General features: G+C 39.5%; 2 protein-coding genes across 5 annotated transcripts in view; both read right to left on the reverse strand.

The window, feature by feature from the left end:
• Nucleotides 1-2,064: 2,064 nt before the first annotated feature.
• Nucleotides 2,065-6,685, reverse strand: LOC146665868 (uncharacterized). 4 transcript variants are annotated; one of them, XM_085413654.1, is made up of 4 exons: nucleotides 6,502-6,685; nucleotides 6,088-6,155; nucleotides 5,409-5,723; nucleotides 2,065-4,098 (listed from the first exon to the last, which is right to left on the reverse strand). In XM_085413654.1, exons 2-4 carry the CDS (start codon nucleotides 6,093-6,095, stop codon nucleotides 4,074-4,076), a joined length of 348 nt encoding a protein of 115 aa, XP_085269780.1. In that variant the 5' UTR covers nucleotides 6,096-6,155; nucleotides 6,502-6,685; the 3' UTR covers nucleotides 2,065-4,073. The 4 variants fall into 4 exon arrangements, with proteins under 4 accessions (XP_085269780.1, XP_085269781.1, XP_085269782.1 ...); XM_085413655.1 differs by lacking the exon at nucleotides 6,502-6,685 and adding an exon at nucleotides 6,377-6,461; XM_085413656.1 differs by lacking the exon at nucleotides 6,088-6,155 and having other exon boundaries at nucleotides 6,502-6,680.
• Nucleotides 6,686-10,156: 3,471 nt separating this feature from the next.
• Nucleotides 10,157-18,475, reverse strand: part of lrp13b (low-density lipoprotein receptor related-protein 13 b) — a 28,707-nt gene continuing 20,388 nt past the window's right edge. Inside the window, exons 44-54 of the mRNA XM_085413658.1 lie at nucleotides 18,195-18,359; nucleotides 17,897-18,106; nucleotides 17,559-17,774; nucleotides 17,215-17,349; nucleotides 16,639-16,840; nucleotides 16,309-16,431; nucleotides 15,595-15,702; nucleotides 12,269-12,505; nucleotides 11,201-11,510; nucleotides 10,926-11,019; nucleotides 10,157-10,840 (exon numbers count right to left, since the gene is read on the reverse strand). Of these exons, the coding sequence (XP_085269784.1) occupies nucleotides 10,793-10,840; nucleotides 10,926-11,019; nucleotides 11,201-11,510; nucleotides 12,269-12,505; nucleotides 15,595-15,702; nucleotides 16,309-16,431; nucleotides 16,639-16,840; nucleotides 17,215-17,349; nucleotides 17,559-17,774; nucleotides 17,897-18,106; nucleotides 18,195-18,359 (1,848 nt within the window). The 3' untranslated portion in view covers nucleotides 10,157-10,792. The remainder of the gene's footprint in view (nucleotides 10,841-10,925; nucleotides 11,020-11,200; nucleotides 11,511-12,268; nucleotides 12,506-15,594; nucleotides 15,703-16,308; nucleotides 16,432-16,638; nucleotides 16,841-17,214; nucleotides 17,350-17,558; nucleotides 17,775-17,896; nucleotides 18,107-18,194; nucleotides 18,360-18,475) is intronic.

Here is an 18,475-nt window from a genome sequence, read left to right on the forward strand (position 1 = left end):
CTCATTCTCATCGAGTATATTTCGTGACAAAGACGCACGCACCGTCTTCATAAAAATATTTAAAGATGCTGATCTCCTTGACCATTACCAGATGATGTTCCTTTCTGAAAACGAGAGTAGAGGTTTAAGGCAAACTTCAACTTGTTCCTATACTTGTACAGAGGTGCACAGAGAAGAGAATAAGATCTGCAGAAATGAAAGCTCCAGTAACATACAGTATAAAAAAAACAAAAGGAAGGCCACAAGCCAAAGTATGGTGGGCAAGCACTTTATTTTTTTTAATATTAAGTGTTTAATATTAATATTAAGACATATTTGAGATTAAATTTACTGTTTGAAGCCTTGTTAGTTAATAACTAAGAAAGCTGCTTTTGTATTTCTCTATTTAAAAAACAATCCACTGACACTGTGGTAACTTAAATCTTTTTTATCCTCTTGAATACAGAGAAATCTGACCCATCGTATAGAAATTGTTATATTTTTCAATCCCCTGAAACATTTTAAAATCCCAGTTTCAAACCTTTAGATCTCAGCATACACAGAGCACAATGTTTCTTTATAGATTTCCAATTTTGCTTATATTCTGACAACCAGGCTTATTTTTTTTTAATGTTATAATAAGAATATATATTTTAAGAGAGTCTAGAGGGTCAGTGTAGTATTCTTTTTTGGACTAAAAAGTGTCCTGAGACATCTGTGGGTGGAGACTATGGGCCAGTAAGGACTCGCAGATGCGCTTGGAAGATGGGTGTGACAGTCTTTCTGTCAAAAGTCTTTTTATTAGACAAAGGTACCAGTACAACACAAAATACAAAGTACTTCAGAATTTTCGGGTGTGACAGTCAAACAATCATAAGTCAAACTTCAATGTCTTTCCTCCACTTTTTATTTTTTTTATTAAATCCATTTGAATTAAATGTAAAATTCAGGAACTTCCCTGTAAAAAGACAAATTTTCTCCCACAAAACGCTACATCCCGATAAACAGAACTTTTGGAGACAAATTTTCAAAGTGCAGCAGAGATGGCAAAAGTACACACTCACATTACTTGAGTTGAAATACTTGTGTTGAAAAGTACTCTGGCAAAAGTGGAAGTGGCGATTTAACTGCTTTACTTAAAAGTTGAAAAAGCACAGTCTCTGAAATGTACTCAAAGCACAGAAGTAAAAACGAGCCCCCCCCATGTTAACTTAACCTTTTGAACTAATATAATGACAAAATAACGTTAACAGGAGGGACTGAAGTTTATTCTAACTGAAATGCTACTTTTAAATAATTCCCACAGCTTGAGCATCCGTGATATAGAGCACACGCAGAGAACAACAAAGGAAATTTTTTTAAAAATTGCTCTGTCAGGTACAGATGGGTGAGCTTGCCCCTCCACAATTAAACAGGAAAATTCATGCAAGCACATATGCTGTGCTTGCATGAATACAAAAAACAAAAAAACAAAAACAAAGGATGCAAGCACATGTTACATGCCTGATTTCCCACCGATAGACAGTATAAAGCTGGTTAAAAGGTAGAATTTGATCAATCAGCTTAAATTTCATTTGATGTGAAGCACCCTTCATGTAGCCTAACATTAACTCATGAAAACCTCACTGCACTAGACCCATATAGCGATTTAAACTTTACCAAAGCCCTTTAAACTCAGTGTGGCCTGCACTAAATGTCCCAGTATTTTTATACAACCTTTAAATAACAGTTGAATAAAAGTTCCTGTTCATAGATCCAATATCTGATCAAATAACTCTAAAAAGAATTGGGATGTTATAAGCTGAACTGTCCTTACTCCTTCCTTGTTTGTCCTGGCTTTCTTATATCCTCTCTCTCTCTCAGTGAAGCCATCTCTCATTTCTATCTTTCACTGAAGTACAGCAGCTGTATGTTTGGCTTGCAGGCATAGTGTGACAAACTGCACAGAAACAGGCTGTGTTTGCTCATGTTTGGTGAAACGTTGCATTTGCAACATTTAAAAGTGTTACGCTTGCTCCTCTTCTATGAGCTAGATGTTGAACTACCCTGACAGCTTATTAACACCACCAAGTGATGGATACAGTAATAGTACCGTCTTGTGTTACTGCTCCCAGCATTTAGGTTCAAATCAGTCTGATAAACAATATCCTCATTTCCTGCATACAGTGGCTGACCATACAGCCAAAAGCCGACTCATGAGGAATTTGTGTAATCTTGAGTAGTTATACTTGTGGGATGTACTTCTAATTGCCATGATACAAGTAGCTCCTCCTTCTGCAAACAAGCATGCAAAGTCTGTCCCTTATTAGGACAGCAAGTGTTGACCTAGTTATACCCTGAAGGCAGATGCTTCCACTTTTTTGTTGTTACACATCTTATTATATGGCAAAACTGGTTAGGTTCTCAGCCTGTGAGGATTGAATGTTCACAGCCATCATGTCTGAGTTTAGTAAACACCGAACCTGATATTATCATGTCACTGGATGCCAGAAAAAGAGGTTTACTGTAACAGGGGCTCAAAGACAGCCTACCCTGAGTGATAAAACACTGTGACGCCCTGCAATATAAGCAGACTGTCCAGTTAATCCCGCCCCCCCAAAACAAAACCCACAGAGTGAGATGTTCTCTTCTGTCTATATAATTCAAAGGGTTTACAAGCTAGTGGAAGACACTTGAGAATGCATACATTGAGAAACCCTGCTCATCAACAATAGTCATATTCATATAAAAATTCAACACATGTACACACAAAAACATGATAATCTTAACAATATTGAGTGTTGTATATGGGAGCTCTGAAAATCTACAGTAACATTAACATTTTGCAGTTTTACCCTGTTGTCAGAGAAGCAGACATTTGCAAAACATTACTGAGTTGTTGATGATTAGTTTACATTTGTGATTATCAGTATTCACCAGGTGAAACATGACAACTGTGAACATGTGAAAGAATTAATACAGTAGGCACTTAACACTGGCTACAAGCTTGAGGAACTTGACTAATTATTCAGCACCAAGATGCTATGTAGTTTTCATGTTTACAGGACCGGAAGTGTACTGAGTGGTAATCAGTTTGTAGGCTGAAATTCAAAGAGCACACGAACTCATTTAAAAGCACATGTACTGTCAAGTTTTAAACATGCCAAGATTGAAATCTGCTCTGACCACTCTCCTATCATCTGTACAATATGCGCATGTTGTTGACAGCTCTGCAGGATTGTGTCTGCACAGATTTACATGCATTATTTTCATAAGCATAGCCGTATATGAGAGTAAAAGCAGGCCAGTGATGTACTGGTGCTTTTTTGTTACAACAGCATCAAAGACAGGGCACTTAGAAATAGGTAGAAATACTTCCCGAAAAACCTGAAGTGTTAAAAGGCGCGCACACACGCTTAGAAGAAAGAAATTCCAGGGGAACAATACAAAACAGGCAGCAACTGCACACGGTACAAAAGTATGTACTGAATGAAATGAAATAAACCCACGCGAGTGGAAAAAAAGTGCATATTTTCTACATAAATTTTTATAAAAACTGTATGGCATCAAATCAGCTTCTGACTTAGCCCGTTAAACAATCTAGAGTTATCTTAAGTGTTATCTCTGTTAGAAGCCTTCACTAGAAAAATAACAACCACTTGCTTTACTTAAACTAAACTGCAGCTCCCTCACAGAGGATGAACATTTACATTAATTTACTAACAAGTGTCAGAGTTTAAACTAATTGCAGAAGCATGCCTTAGCATCCAAGAAATGTGATCAAGGAAGCTGCTGCTGATTAGAATACAGACATTTTCACTCCAAGTTTAAAATTAGGTCAACAGAATTATCCAGTCTTGTTGTTTTCCGAGATGAGGCACAAGTTTAATAAGCATGAGGCTTGCGATACGACGCAGCTGGAGATGGATACATTTATATAAATGGAAAAATACTATATAGGAAGCGACTCTCCCATATGCCTTGGCACTCAGTTTGTGAAGTTGGTGCTAGAGTCTCCAGGATGCTGCAGAATAATTCTTATAGTAGCCACAATTTGATCATCAAAGTAGGTCAAACGTTCTGTTCGACAGTTATCCACGTTAAGCAGCACTGTTTTAGGCTTTTTGTTCCAGTAGTTTCCTGTTGAAGAAAAAAGAAAAAAAAAAGTTCATTTTGTTGTGAATTTTCCTCATCATGGATACGAAGTTAGTGACTTAATTCGTTTAGCAAAGACACTAGGGGAAAAAGTGAGAATAACCATAACCAAGTAAAAAATTAAATAAAATTTAAAAAAAAAAAAAAACCCAAGAAAACAAAAAACAAAACATTACATACACAGCTCTGCTGTGATGGAAAGGCACTAATGTGATGGAAAAAAAAAATTGTTTCAATTGTTTGAAAATCTAAATTAAGCAAAATACTGCTTTTCATTTCTGTTATTTTAACTCCTCCTCCTGCTCATGTTTCAGCAGGAGGACCTTAATCTTTTATTTAACTCAACAATGGCTAAAAACAACAACCTTCTTGGTTGTATAGTCACTCTGAGGTAATATTACAGTCCATTTTTACTGTGCACACACACTCATATCCCATGTAGACTGTACATAAGAGGATATATCCTACAGATATAATATAACAGTATAAAAGATGGGCTAGCCACCATGAGTTCACCACTTGGTTAGTGAAGCCCTGCTATAATGTCTTTATCTTTTTTGCAGTCACCGTCTTTGCGTTTTGAAACCAGATGACTAAAACTAGACTATTGGCTAGCAATTTACATCATTTGCCATTGAACAAACATTACATAATCCCTTTGACTATTAGAATGACCAAATATTGCATCCAATATGACCTGAAAGTAGTAATTGAACATATAAAATCCATCAAGAAAGTGCTTATTAGAGGGGGCCGGTTTGGCTTGGTGGGTGAGCAGGAGACCATGTGTCGCATGGCTGGAGGATAGCGGCCCGGGTTCGGGTCCAATCGCCCCCCCCCCACACTCTCCAGCAAAGGCTAAAGCATAGCATAGACCAAAATGCTCAGCTTTAGGCTTCAAACCAGTCAACTGGTGTCATACTGGATACATCCACCTTCAATCTACAGATTATATTCTCTCCTGGTTAAATAAAAATTTGAGAAGTTGTCAGTTGGAAACAAATTTGTATAGCTGTGTGCTGTAGTACTAGAAAGGCATACATTAAAATTATCAAAAGTTAGTTTGATATGAATTTGGGAAAAGTTCAGTTTTTGTACTATCCAAGGCAAGTAATCAAAAGACGATGTTGTGTATAGTTCTATTTAACACACCCCAATGTAAGGTCACTTCTATAACCCCACTCTTCAGACTGGCAAGAAATCAAGTACACATGTTCATAAATCGGGGAAAATGCTGAAAATAAGCTTTTCTAGATACATGCGTTTTTACAGAATCATGTGCAATATGTCAGTACCTTCGCTGCTTCCGTTTTCTCTGCTGGTACTTGGCAAGGACGAATGCCAGGATTGCGAGGCCAATGAGGACGGCTAACACGCTGAGGGTCAAAGGTAAACCTAACGCTCCATTGACCGTTTCCCCGCAGGAGTCACCCTTGTAGCCCAGATCACAGTTGCATAGTAGATCTGTACCACCACCAGGAGGAGTCACACAGTTACCATGGTTGTTACACTGAGACTCTCGACAGGCGGACAGGTTGGGGCTGATGCCTCTCCCTTCGGGAGGAAGGGAAGTGGTGGTCATCTTAAACGAAGGACTAGCTGGAGGCACACTAATAAGAGATGGAGAGAAAATGGGGAAAATGGGATGAATGGTTAGAAACCCGCCCAAAAATTAATCTAACCTCTGCTACCATAACATTTGCTGACCAAACAAAAGGAGAATAATCTTGAAATGTGATGATTTTCTTTGTTTGTTTTTTTAAATGCAACATTTAAAAAAGTAGTACTAGTATTATCGGAAATGACAAATATTCATTTTTATACTTTTCTGTTTTTATACACGTGGGAAAACCCCCCAAACTGTGTGTGTAAGAGTGTAGGAAGGAAGACCTGTTGTATACAGAATATTTTACTTTCAAATCACAAACAAATGACCAAAGGGGGAAAAAAAAAAACGTTTCATGCAGTACGTACCACTGCATGAAACGTTGTGAAGGCTGCACATCTATTCTTACGGCAAATACAGTTTCTTCTCAGGTAGCCTACACATCAAATCAACAGAATAAGTAACTCTTTCTCAGCCATGCGTTCCAAGTATGTTCAACTGTTTTTAGATTCTGAACACATCATTTTAAGCTAAGCTGTCCGAGGACGGTGACCTAACTGCTCAAGTAAGCTACAATAAATGCGCTTAAGAGACCAACATCTACAAACCAGCTTTTTTGTGATCAATAAGTGCCGATGTGGACGTTATTGTACTTACAAACAAGAATCTTGTTATTCTGGTTTCCCAGCAGCATTGTGCTCCTCTCTAGCTCCAAGGCAGGCGCAGGAGTAACACGACAGAGGAACACACTGTACAAGAAAATGAACTTGCCATATACTCACAGAAGCAAAAAGGAGTCAGCCACGAAGTCCTAAAACGCTGCCAGTGGAATTTTAGTCGCAGGATTGTCCAGGTGTCTGTTTGAATGATGACGTTGGTCAATTTTTTTCAAGTTCCCTTTTTGTTACACGCTCCCTCACTGAAAGAGAAGGCGGGAAGAGGAAGAAAGCTGTGAATACCTGCTTGTGTTTTTATGCACACACTCCTCCCTCAGTCTTATCTTTAAAATCGACACACACACACACACACACACACACGTCCGTTTAGCTATCTTAGTGAGGACCTTCATTGACATAATGGTTTCCCTTGCCCCTTACCCTAACCATTAAAAATGAATGCCTAAACCTCACAAAGATAGCTAGACAGGAACACACACACACACCTCTCTGACACGGATGTAGAACCTTTAAATTTCATGGGGATTGTATGGAAACTTGACATCTCAAAGTTTGAGTCACAGCGTTTCACAAAAATTCATTTTTCTGGCATCCGTGGGAACTACCAATTTTTATTTGTGTGATGTATTTCAGACAATAAACCATTACACAGGAAGGCTGAAAAATTATGTGACATAGAAAAAGCCAGGCAAGAGGTCTGCGCACCCTTTTCTGTACTGAAATGCAGTTGGTGTGCTTGTTAGCCTAGTGGGTGGATGGAAGGATTAGAAAGCAAGTAAGAACAGGACTCGGGTAGCAAGACCTGACATGACTGACATGTCTGCGTAACATGCAGACATTCATGCACATGTTATATAAATACTGTTGACACGTGTAAGAGGCTGGGGGCCACGCAACTAAAACTGCTTGCAGGCATTTCAGGTTCACTTGAATATAAATGAACTTTCTTGCAATATTCTAAGAAAGTTCATTTATATTCAAGACATGTTTTTTGTCATGTTATTTTCAGCAGAAGCCTCTTAAATTCCATGTTCACATGTGGAGCCGTGTTATTGTAACCGTTCATCAACTGGCTCTTAACAAACATAAATTAGTCGGCACAAATCACAGTCATTATCTCATGGCTATTGCAGCACAGCACCTCAGTGGACTACTATTTTGCTGTCTCGTCTGATATGAAAAAGGTTAAGGGCTTTGTGCCATCTCTGCTCTCAGACTGTCAAACTTGACTCATTATCATGTACATGATGAATTGCAGTTAGACTCTGAATAGTTTGAATATTTTAATATGAACACTCATAAGATGACTGCTCAAAACAAACTGCATGGACTTCCAAGCTGTTTGTTCAACCACTGGTACTTTCCAAACCATAAGTCGGTGCAGGGTAAATTAATACAAACAACCTGCAGTCAACAGAAGGTGTCACCCCAATATTTACATTACCTTCATTGCTTGTCATCACCAAGTGAGGTAAACAGGTGAATGCAACTACCTTTATCGTTAAAGACACACCCAAAGTTACACGACTAAAACCCAATGAAGAACACGCACACAAACCGTCTGCAAGCATTTTGAACAGTTAAGTGAGAGGTTAAGTTTGAGAACAAATGAAATTCAAGCCAAACAAGGGATATCTACTGTCAGGTTAACAATACCAGCTAATCTCTCAACATCAGGATGAAAAAGGGAGAAAACAGCTAGATGCTACTCCTGTCTAAAACGAGTGTTTCTGTAGTACAGCAGCCACAGTTTTATTTAAAGCTTTCCTCCAACCCTCAAGGTATCCAAGGCATCACAAAATACTTCAAGTGGAGGGAAATGTTGAGTGTCGGTATGCTGCAATTTGATGGCTGACCAGACAATTATTGGTCATAGAAAGCTCCGTTTCAAAATTCAACTCAAGTGTTTAATCTTTCAGCTCAAGAAGAGATGGATTTGAAGATAAAATGGCTAGGAGTCCACAGAGCATGGAGGGTGAATTCATTTTGCAAATGTGTTCATTCCTAGTGTCAAAGAATGTTATGCCACTCCAGGAGAACATCCCAAAACTCAGCAACAAAGAAACCCTTAAAGCTAAGAGTTTGGAAACAGTCTTTGAAAGATACCCATCAATTCTTGCTGTCTCCCAGAGTTGTCATATTTGGAATAAGCTAGAGGAAAGCCCACTGTGGAGAAGCTCACAGTTTGCAGGACAAATGGATTCCAGTGGGACTCAAAGAATATGTATGCATCTATGTAATTGACAAGTAACAAACGACCCCAGCTTTGGTTTTACTCACGATAATCTGAGCTTGAAATCTTGACTACTCACTGCTTCTTACCTGCCAAGACAGTGGAAAGCCCTGGAAAGCAATGCTTGATACATAAAAAGTATCATCCTCTAAAGTAGAGGTTTTAGAGCAAAGCCTATTGAGGAACACAAGTTATTTCCGAAGGAAATTCATATTTCTTTCAGGTGTGGCAGATCGGCTCAACATGTAGCCAGACACTGCAGATTGGCAATTAAATGCATGGACCGAGGAAGTGAAAAACACTTGTTGGCGCTACATCTAAGACATCTACTTGAATTGAAGAGTAGAACACAGAGTAGGCATAAAATTGCAGAGTCATAAAGATACTTTCAAAATAGCCAGTTTCTAAATTGATATATTAGTAGATTCATAAATCATGTAGCAGGCCATCTACCAAGTTAAGCAAAGAGATTACTTACAAAAACCAAAACATGTTTAATCCCTTTTTTGGCACCCACCACCCATGCTCACCCTACCTTTATTGCTCGTCAAAACCAGGTGAGGTAAACAGATGAATGCGTCTACCTTTAACCCTGGAGACACACCCAAAGTGACACACCTCCATAACCTAAACCCAATGAAGTGCAAGGACCTAAACTAATCCCTGAACTGACACACATTTTTAAGGAATGTTCTGGTGTATTTGAACCCAAGCCATCACAATTTCCTAAAAATAACCAAGTATTTCTGTGGTCTGAAGCTAAACATAAATTAATTGCCAGCTTAACCGCCCTGAAAATCAACATTTGAGTAGTAGCAATAAAAGGAATTGAAATGTCAAGGCATACCATTTTGAACCTGGCAATTTGAAACCAGTTTTTCCTCTTTACTAGAACTGGGAGTGTATTGGGTTGAAATTCAGATACTTGCCCTACTAGGAATTTGAGTGAGTAAAGTTTATTTGTAGAGCGCTTTTCTCACACAAGTCACAAAGCACTGTGTAACAAATGTAATGGAGAGAACCATGTTGAAACTAAATTAAAAAAAAAAAAAAAGTTTAAGAAAAAAAAAGAAAAATAATGTCTGCAGAAAAGCGCATCAGTTTATGAATAGAATTTATTTAAAAAAAAAAAAAAAAGGAAGTAGTGTCAACCACTGACACCATTTGATATGTCATGTTTGCTTTCCCAGGCCCCAGTATGAGGCAGAGTGAAGGTAATGCATGACACTTGCCAAACACCACACCTCATTTGAATTAGGTCATTTGATTACAAAGCCTCTGAACAGTTTCTCACATTTCAGTTTTTCATACTCCCAGCTGTGTCCATGTTTCAATACCAAGGATATTGAGATAGTAATTACCAACAAGTTATTTTATTGAAAATTCTCTTCCTCCAACTTACAGTATTAAGGCAACAAGCAATACTGTCAAATTAAAAACCATGCATGCTCATAGTTTCAGGATAAAACAGCTTTTAATCAGATTGAATGACAGAAAACAAACAGCAACAAATGTTCCAGGGAGAAACCGAGTGGAAACCAGGAACAAAAGTGAAACAAGTAAGCTTTTGTTTAAAACTGGTATCAGAATAACTGATGAATGGATAAGAACTCACCTTGAAAAGGGGGGGAAAAAAAAAAAAAAAAAAAAAAAAAAAAAAAAAAAAAAAAAAAAAGTGTGGCAGACATTCAGTGTTGGCAGGAACAGAATGTAATCTTAAGTAGATACGCCCCATTGTGAGAACTCTCCCAGGAGTGTAAGATGTAAAACATACTGTGTACACAAATGGTTAAAGAGAGAAATGTCAGAGATCGAGACACTGAGCACATTGCAAATAAAGAAAATCTGGTTCAAGTGATTTAACGTCTTTATTTTTATTATTGTATTTCAACTCTTATCGATTCAGCTCAGCTCGTCTCTCCTGACTCACTTATATGACACAGCAAATTTACCAAACCACTCCCAGCAATCAAATCAGCCTGTGGAAAATTTTTATAAATTTGAGAGCAGCCGCTAATAGTGAGAACTTTCATTCTATAAAATTGCACTTTTTTTCAGCATTTTCATAGCCACTGAAATGCATCCTCACAAATTACACATGAGGCCTGAGAATTTCCAGGTTGCTATAAAGCTAGCACAACAGCTAGTGCAGAGTAGAGTAGTCTAATCGAGCTGTGCCAGAGGGTTTACGTCAGCTGGGGAGTCCACCTCCTGAAGGAGGAGACAAACAATTAATAAATCATGTATTTTGGCTTTTAATTCAAATGCAACAGTTCTCACAGGAATAACAGTTTACCTCAGAGTCAGACTCTACATCACTCGATAGACCCATGTTGGCCATGAGATTTTCCTTGTCTGCGGATCTGCTTCTGGTGAGCTCCCATCCTCTCCTGTTGAAATTGGAAGCCACATTTTAATTTTCTACTGGACGTTACTCACCAAGTTACGAATCCAAAAATGTTTTTCAAACACTAATCACTGCAGGAGCCGACTTTTCAGTTCAGTTTCTTTCAAGACAAAGACAATCTGGGTAAGCAAGTAGTTGGTCTCTCCCTCTACTGCAATTAGTACCTTTTAGTGAAAATGAATCCGGCGACTATCAGCACTGCAATGAGGCAGAAGACACCCAGGATCACCCCGACATGGCTTTGCCTTTCTTCCTCTTGACAGAACTCTCCTTTGTAACCAGACAGACACTGGCAGCGAGTGAATTTACCCTCCACAATGCAGTTCCCATGACTACTGCAGCGTTGCAGATCACAGGAGGCAGAGTCTTGAAATGAGACAGAGTTCTTGTCTGTGTTGGATGTAGATGATGACGAATCCAGAGGGTGGCCATCAGTGTCTTCAGTTCCAAATGAGGCAGTGTTTGAAGTTGGACCTAAAGAGAAAGTCACCGTCAGTGACTGAAATGAGCTGCTTGGTAAACATAGGTGCATGTGTAGCTTCATTGTTTTTTTTGGCATTTGGACAGATCTAGACTAGCAGTTTCCTCATTTCAAACATTTACACTAACCGGAGCCAACAGGCTGCTGGCGATTTATTCCCATTGACTATAGACATGTGATAGTGGCTTCAATCTTTCCTTCAAAACTTAAGATGAGTTTTCCCAGTGCTGTGCTGATCCTTTAAGACACATTATATTAGCTTTTGATTTTAACCTGTTGGAGCTAAATGTGACTCGTGTCAATGTGGCTCAGGTTGGACATTAGTGAGCCTTTAAGCTGTCTACTAAATAGTACAAAGCCTTTGTAAATGTTCTCCTGCAGGAACACCGTAGATAGACTGGAACATTTTGAGCAACTGACTCATGCATGTTGCCTCCTTCAAGATGTACTCAGGCAATACCTCGTCTCAACCAAATTAATTGGCAGGCGCGAGAAAAGCATGTGCCCATTTGTAAAAGGTAACTTGGCAAATTGTGTAGACCTAATTTATTCTGGAGTTCTGTTAAATATCTGGAGGATAGTGTTACACTTTTTACTCAGGTTAATTCAAATAAGACTGTCATACCATCTTACCATAGCCCCCCATTACTTTCCGAAACAAGGCAGTTTAACGTGGAATTAATATTTGTATTCAGGGCATGACAAACTAAGTTCACTTAATACTGCTTCTTTATTCTGGTCGAAAACTCACAGTCCTGTTCGTCCGACTGGTCCAGGCAGTCAACCTGTCCATCACAGAACTTGCTCCTGCTGATACACTGGCTGCGGTCAAAGCAGGATTCTTCTCCAGGGGCACAGGAGGCAATTGGGGCACAAGAAGTGACATTTAAGGTGTAAAAGCCACGCCCACATTTACACATCCTACCTCCGGGATAGGCCAGGCACAGATGGACACACCCTCCATTGTTTTTGGAGCAGCTATTGCTTCCTGGAGGAAACGAGTAAGCAGTATTTACAGCATGCAGGCTCAAATTTATCTGAAGCACTTTTCTTTAAAAATATCTCAGGAGTCATGGTAACACCACATTTACGTATAAAATAGCATCTTCCTTAGCTTCCAGAACTACTGGCTTTTCGGGAATTTGCCTAATACAAAAAAAATCCTGTAAAGTACCCAACACAAATAACTTTATATAACCTTGATTATTCATTAGACATCACTACATGTTACTCATCTTGTAGCCACGTTTCTGACATTGATGGATTCTGCACAGAAAAGTGCTATTTACCATTTATACAGACTTTCATAAAGTACATTATTTCTGTTAGTAATTAGAGTTTCATTGTATGTATGGGCTAAAGAATACTCAAAACCTCCAGTTTATGTATGATATATGTATTACATGTGCATATTATGAAAAAGGGTTATGGGTGAAGAGAATAAGTGTACAATGCATACCACAGCCCCAGTATCATTACCCTTTCCCGCTGCAGCACACAGCCAGACACCCCCCCCGCAGGTATCACATCACCCTGCCATCAATTCGGCTCCAACTCTGCCTAAGTGAGACTATTCATTCTGCCTACACTGTACTGTGACACACTTTGCCAGATTCCTCCATTTTGAAATGGAGAGGAACAAGAAAAATAATGAAGGCAAAAAAAAGTGTGCAGTTATTACAATTCCTGTTTTGCAAGTAGCTGGTTTTGCCTTGTTCTTTAAAAAAAGAAGAAAAAAAAAAAAGAGGCAACAGTGAGTTAGAATTGTCTAACTGCCAAAGAATAGATATAAATGCTTCCTGATGGCAGCGTCTCAGCAGTTGAGTAAATGCCTTAATGATGGTTTGAAAACATGTAGTGTGATTAACATAGTTTTTATGATTTGTCTACTTGGATTTGGCACAAAGCTGTTTCACTAACTAGGCTTCAGATAATACACACCCTAAAATCTACTGGTTGCTTGTTTATTAGTCTGAAATTAATTTTGATTACATATCATTATCCAATTATCCAAAATAGTAATCCTGATGCAAGCGTCCTCTTTATCCAGGCTTGGGACTGGGATTGGGAGCACACGAAAACAACAACAACAACAAAACAAAAAACAAGTCTCTGGTAATACTAATTTGTATAGGTGAAGTGAAGTACGACACATCAACCATCTACATGTCGTTCTTCACTACATCTGTGAACCTCCTTAGTAGTCTTGCTCATTTCTTCTCTCTTGGCTCTTGACCGAGAAGGCCACATCTTTCTCCCTCCCTTATCTTTCCTTGCTTGGCTTCATGTCTTCTGTCTAGTCTCATTTAAAACTCTAACTCCCAGAAGAATCTCTCAGTCCTGTTCACTAAAACCTAAAGAAGAATTATGCATTTGATCAACTGATCCCTAAATGCAATTGACACTCTTCTTGATTAGAAGCCGGGGTTTGGAAAAGCCCGACTGTCCTGGAGGGATATTCTCTGCCGGATACACGATGGATGGGTGGTGGAATTGGCGCATTGCATGCCTGGCAGAACTATCGATTGAAGACATTTACCTATTCTGAACCATGATAACAAGCTTCTTGCTGATCAGAGCTGGTTTGACCCTGGCTTATCGAAGATTAAAGAAAGCAGTTGCAGCTGTTCAAAACCCCACAAGGCTAGCTGCTATGACTGAAGCGATGGGGATGGCTGTGAGTACTTAGGCTGTACTCATTGAACATAATATGGATAAGATCTTGGAAGAGAAGCTCACGGCTCTTCAACAGGAAATTGATAGATCTGGCGACCAGTGATGGACATCAAAAACGACTGTAAAATCAGATGCAGTCTGTTCGCACTAACCCAAACAACCACCTTCATTTAATGCGGCTAAACATGTATCACAAACCTGTTCTCAAACTGCTCTCCTCTAGGAGTTCAGTCTTCGGAGGAGCTCTTCATCATTGCCCTGCCCATCGCCATTCAAAATAAGAAGAGGCTCAGAGCCCTGATGCAATCCCACCCCCACTTTGAACCCATCTGTCATTCCACCACAAACCTCACCTCAGTCTCACTGCTCTCTCAAATGCCCTGCACCACTCTTATACTTCTGCTAGACCCACTTTTCTCATGCAGTACTGCAGTTTTTTTCCTCAGCACTCCATCACGCGTTTTCTCTAGATCCATGAAGAGTGTGCAGGTCCTTCTGTAATTCTCCATCAGTCTCAAAGCATCTATAGAGCTCTTTAAGATTATGAAGCCACACTGTTTCTCACCAATTGTCTAGTCTCTTTAACTTCGCCTCAACAACTCTTTCCCATATCTTCATTGTAAAGCTCAATTTTATCCCTCTGTAGTTATGACAGCTCTGTGCATCTCCCTCCTTGGAAATCGTACCAGTTCACTTCTTTGTTTGTCAGGCAAGATTATCGAGCCTCAAATAAAACTGAAGATGAGCCTTTTCCTTTGCCGTACACCTAGCCTCAGAGCACTCCTGCCCACTTTCTTCATCTCCCTGACTATCGCACTCTTTGCCAATCTGTTCCATTTGAATACTTATCATAAAGAAGCTAAATGCACATGGCTTTAGTTTTCAACACATTACACACACACACACACACACAGATTGCTTTCATTGAAATTATGTGATCAATACCTCTCGCCTTCTATGAGACTGACTGAAACCAAAAATGTAATTTTTTGGTGTCATACTGCAACCAGTTTTGACTTTGGAAATGGCGTCAGCTATTGTAACATCTCTTCTCGGTTTCCTGTAACAGTGCTTTATTCAGATTCTTCTCATGCCCGTCATACCTCACCTTCTCTCATAGTGGCATTACATAGCGTCCACTCAGTAGTCCTAACTGTTCTACCTACTTATTCTGCAATCTACCCACTTTTCCCCACAGTGCACCATAGTATATGGTTTGTAAAGAGAAGGATGTACTAAACCTCTAATTGGGCATACTGATACTTTTTTGGCAGAAGCTTAATCTAGGCTTTCATGCATACCATCATACAGCTGGGAGATAATTTCTGTTGACAGAAGTGTAAAAATATTCATGTCCCATATTTTGTCAACTGCTTTCTGTCAACTTATTTTTCCACCTACCTGACTGGGTGTCATTGCTGTGAGCTCTGATTTCCACCACGCTGGTCTTTGTCTCAAACCACAACTGTTTAGGCTGGAGGCCATCACTGAACCACAGCTTGGTCACATCTACACAAGTTGAAAAGTACAATTTAAAAAAACCAAAAAAAAAAAAATACTACAGAAATCAGCAAATCTGTTCTGGGGGGAGGGGGACTCATTTCTTGATGTGTTTGAATGGTGGAGACTGCAGAGAAAAAGATCAAACTATTCACATTTAAATTAGTTTGTTATGCCAACTGTTGCCTTAATGGGAAAAAGAAAGATGAAGCAAAGGTGATAGAAGGCTATGAAGTGATTAGAGTGAAATGGTAGGAAAACCCCATTGACTTAATCCCAAAGTAACGAAATTTTTCACATCAATTGCCAGTAAAACAACATCCAAAAATTTTTCAAACCTTTATATAAATGCAAATATCTTAACATTTCAAATTGAAATAAAATACTAAAGATACATTTCAACAAAACATTAATATACAAATTCAAATAAGAAAAAGACCCCAAACAAACAAAAACACCCCCCCTCCAAAAAATAAAATAAAAAATTAATCTCTACACTAGCCTTTGTACAAATAAATATCTTAGCACTTCAGCCATTTGCTAGTATCACTGAATATGATGTCATGTCAACTAAACAAGGTGTTTGAAAACACATCAAAGCAAAAAGTATCTTACCCTTTCCCTGTGTGACCCAGAACAGGATGTTCTCAGTAATTGTCAAGGACATAATCAGATCAGGTCCTGCCTTAAACTGTTTATATCCCAAACCATCCACTCCAATGGAGCTGATCACTCCATCTGAAGAAAGAAATGAGGCAAACACAGAAACAGGATTATCAAAGAAAAATACTCTCATCTCATATATGTCATTACTATACAGTTTTTTCCACTTCTTTATTAGGATCCTGTGTTGAGTTACTGCTCAGAGGAATTGAATGCAAATTTGTCCCGGTCTTTATGAGTGTGTGGGAGGTTTTTTGTTTTATTGTGCGTTTAACTGTTCACCAATGTCAGCCCAGTAGATTCTGGTCCCATTATTAACGAACACCAGGGAGTTGGGGACTCTCGACTTTCCCCACAGCACTGCTTTGTTCCGGCCATCCATCCAGGCACAGACCACCTCCGTCAGGCTCTTCCCACCTGCCATGACCACTGCTGTGTAGCAAAGTCGACCTGAGGAGGGATGTAACGCGATGGATGTGGCAAGCTGAAAAGACAATTGTTAAACATTAAACGTTTAACATGAGAAGGTCATTGGGTTGGCAAGGAAGGGAGCATAAAGCAAGGTGTGTGTTAGCAGTCTCTTTTCCTATGTGGATTATTTTTAGGACTGGTAATACAATAAAGATGTAGCTAAAAGTACATTTTTATTATATATGAACCAATACTTGCAAATGTGAAAACTTCACTGACAACAATTTAGAAGTCTGTTTACACCAAAGAAAAAGCGAGTAAATAAACTTTGATCGAGAACATTTATAAAAACAAATGGCAAATATCACAGCAGACTGAGAAGACCCATGAAAACATCAGATGTAAGCGCTCACGTCTGAGCAGAAATATGATAAGTACTGCCTTCACCGTCAGTGATCCTTGCAGGAGAGACGTGGTGTAGCCACCATTGCGGGATGTCACATGGATGTTGGGCCTTGAGCTGCTGCTCCAGTAGAGGTTAGAGGTCACCCAGTCAATTGCCAGAGCCGTGACCGAATCATCCTTATAAGACAGAGAGGGATAGCTTCCAGACTTAAAGTTTCGCCAGAAAGTGACACTTATTGGAGAGCTGAGGCTGATGTAATCACCAACTAAAGCCATTATGTAGAGTTAGATTATTAACTTTAAATTAAATGTCAGATGGTTACATCTTCAGGGTTTAACATCCTACTGTTTTCCCATTAAATACAAGACTTTCGCCCTAAGCATACCTTCAGCTTTAGGACTTGTCCAGCAGGTGTGAGTCCTTGTCTTGACCTGTAGCTTCCCATTTTCAGAACATCCACAGATCCCGCATAAGCCACATACAACTCCTGGGTGGAGATATCTAGCCCCATGGCTTCGTTTATATCCGGGAGGGCCAAGACTCTGCTGTTTGGCATTTTTTTCAGGGCGATACCATCCCTTCGCAAGGAGCGCAAGTAAATCTGCCAGTAGCAGGGAGGTGCGATTTAAAGTGGAACAAAGCAGAAGACCTAATTTCTTAAATGTGTTGTCTAGAAGGGTTTTGCAGGATGGAAGGCCTTAACATCACTACAAAACATGTCACCTGGTAAATTGTGTTTTGAGACAGGAGCAGGATGAAAGATGAATCCCTGGGCTGAGAGCAGGTGATGTTGTCCTTGGAAAGCAGCAGACCCTTCGGGCATCGACATACTGCTGATCTGCCCGTCACCGGGGGGGCCAGAAGGCAAATATGGGAGCAGCGCAGATGGTCACAAGAACTGGGCACAGCTGGCTGCGAAAGGGCATGCATCAGCTAGGGAGAGAAGAAGATTTAACATTAAGACTCATAAGCGGTGACAGTCTTTGATCAAACGTGACTTCATTTTACTGTCGGAGTTCACCTTTAGCCCAAATGGCTGTCCCGGTCTCTTCAGAACAACCTTTTGGTCTTTCCCAGTGTTCTTGTCAGCTGAGCGTATGACTCTTCTCTTTGTGTCAGACCAGAAAACACGATCATTGAAGACCACCACTGAGAAAGGGTTTGGCGTTTCAGCCAACTGAATGATCTAGTAAAAGAAAGCCATTACTACATTATATCACAACACATGTGTTGTGATATTGCATAACTGCTGGGATACTATCCATAATCATAAACTTTAAGACAGATTATTAGTAACATGGC

The sequence above is a fragment of the Rhamphochromis longiceps genome, linkage group LG7, assembly GCF_057381845.1.
Source record: "Rhamphochromis longiceps isolate RC_006_pf linkage group LG7, R_longiceps_female_GT1.1, whole genome shotgun sequence".
In the NCBI taxonomy this organism is placed as follows: domain Eukaryota; kingdom Metazoa; phylum Chordata; class Actinopteri; order Cichliformes; family Cichlidae; genus Rhamphochromis; species Rhamphochromis longiceps.

Coding starts and splice junctions, on each gene's coding strand:
- LOC146665868 (XM_085413654.1), bottom strand. Junction 4,099..5,408: donor AGAAAACGGAAGCAGCGAAG/GTACTGACATAT, acceptor TTTCTTCAACAG/GAAACTACTGGAACAAAAAG.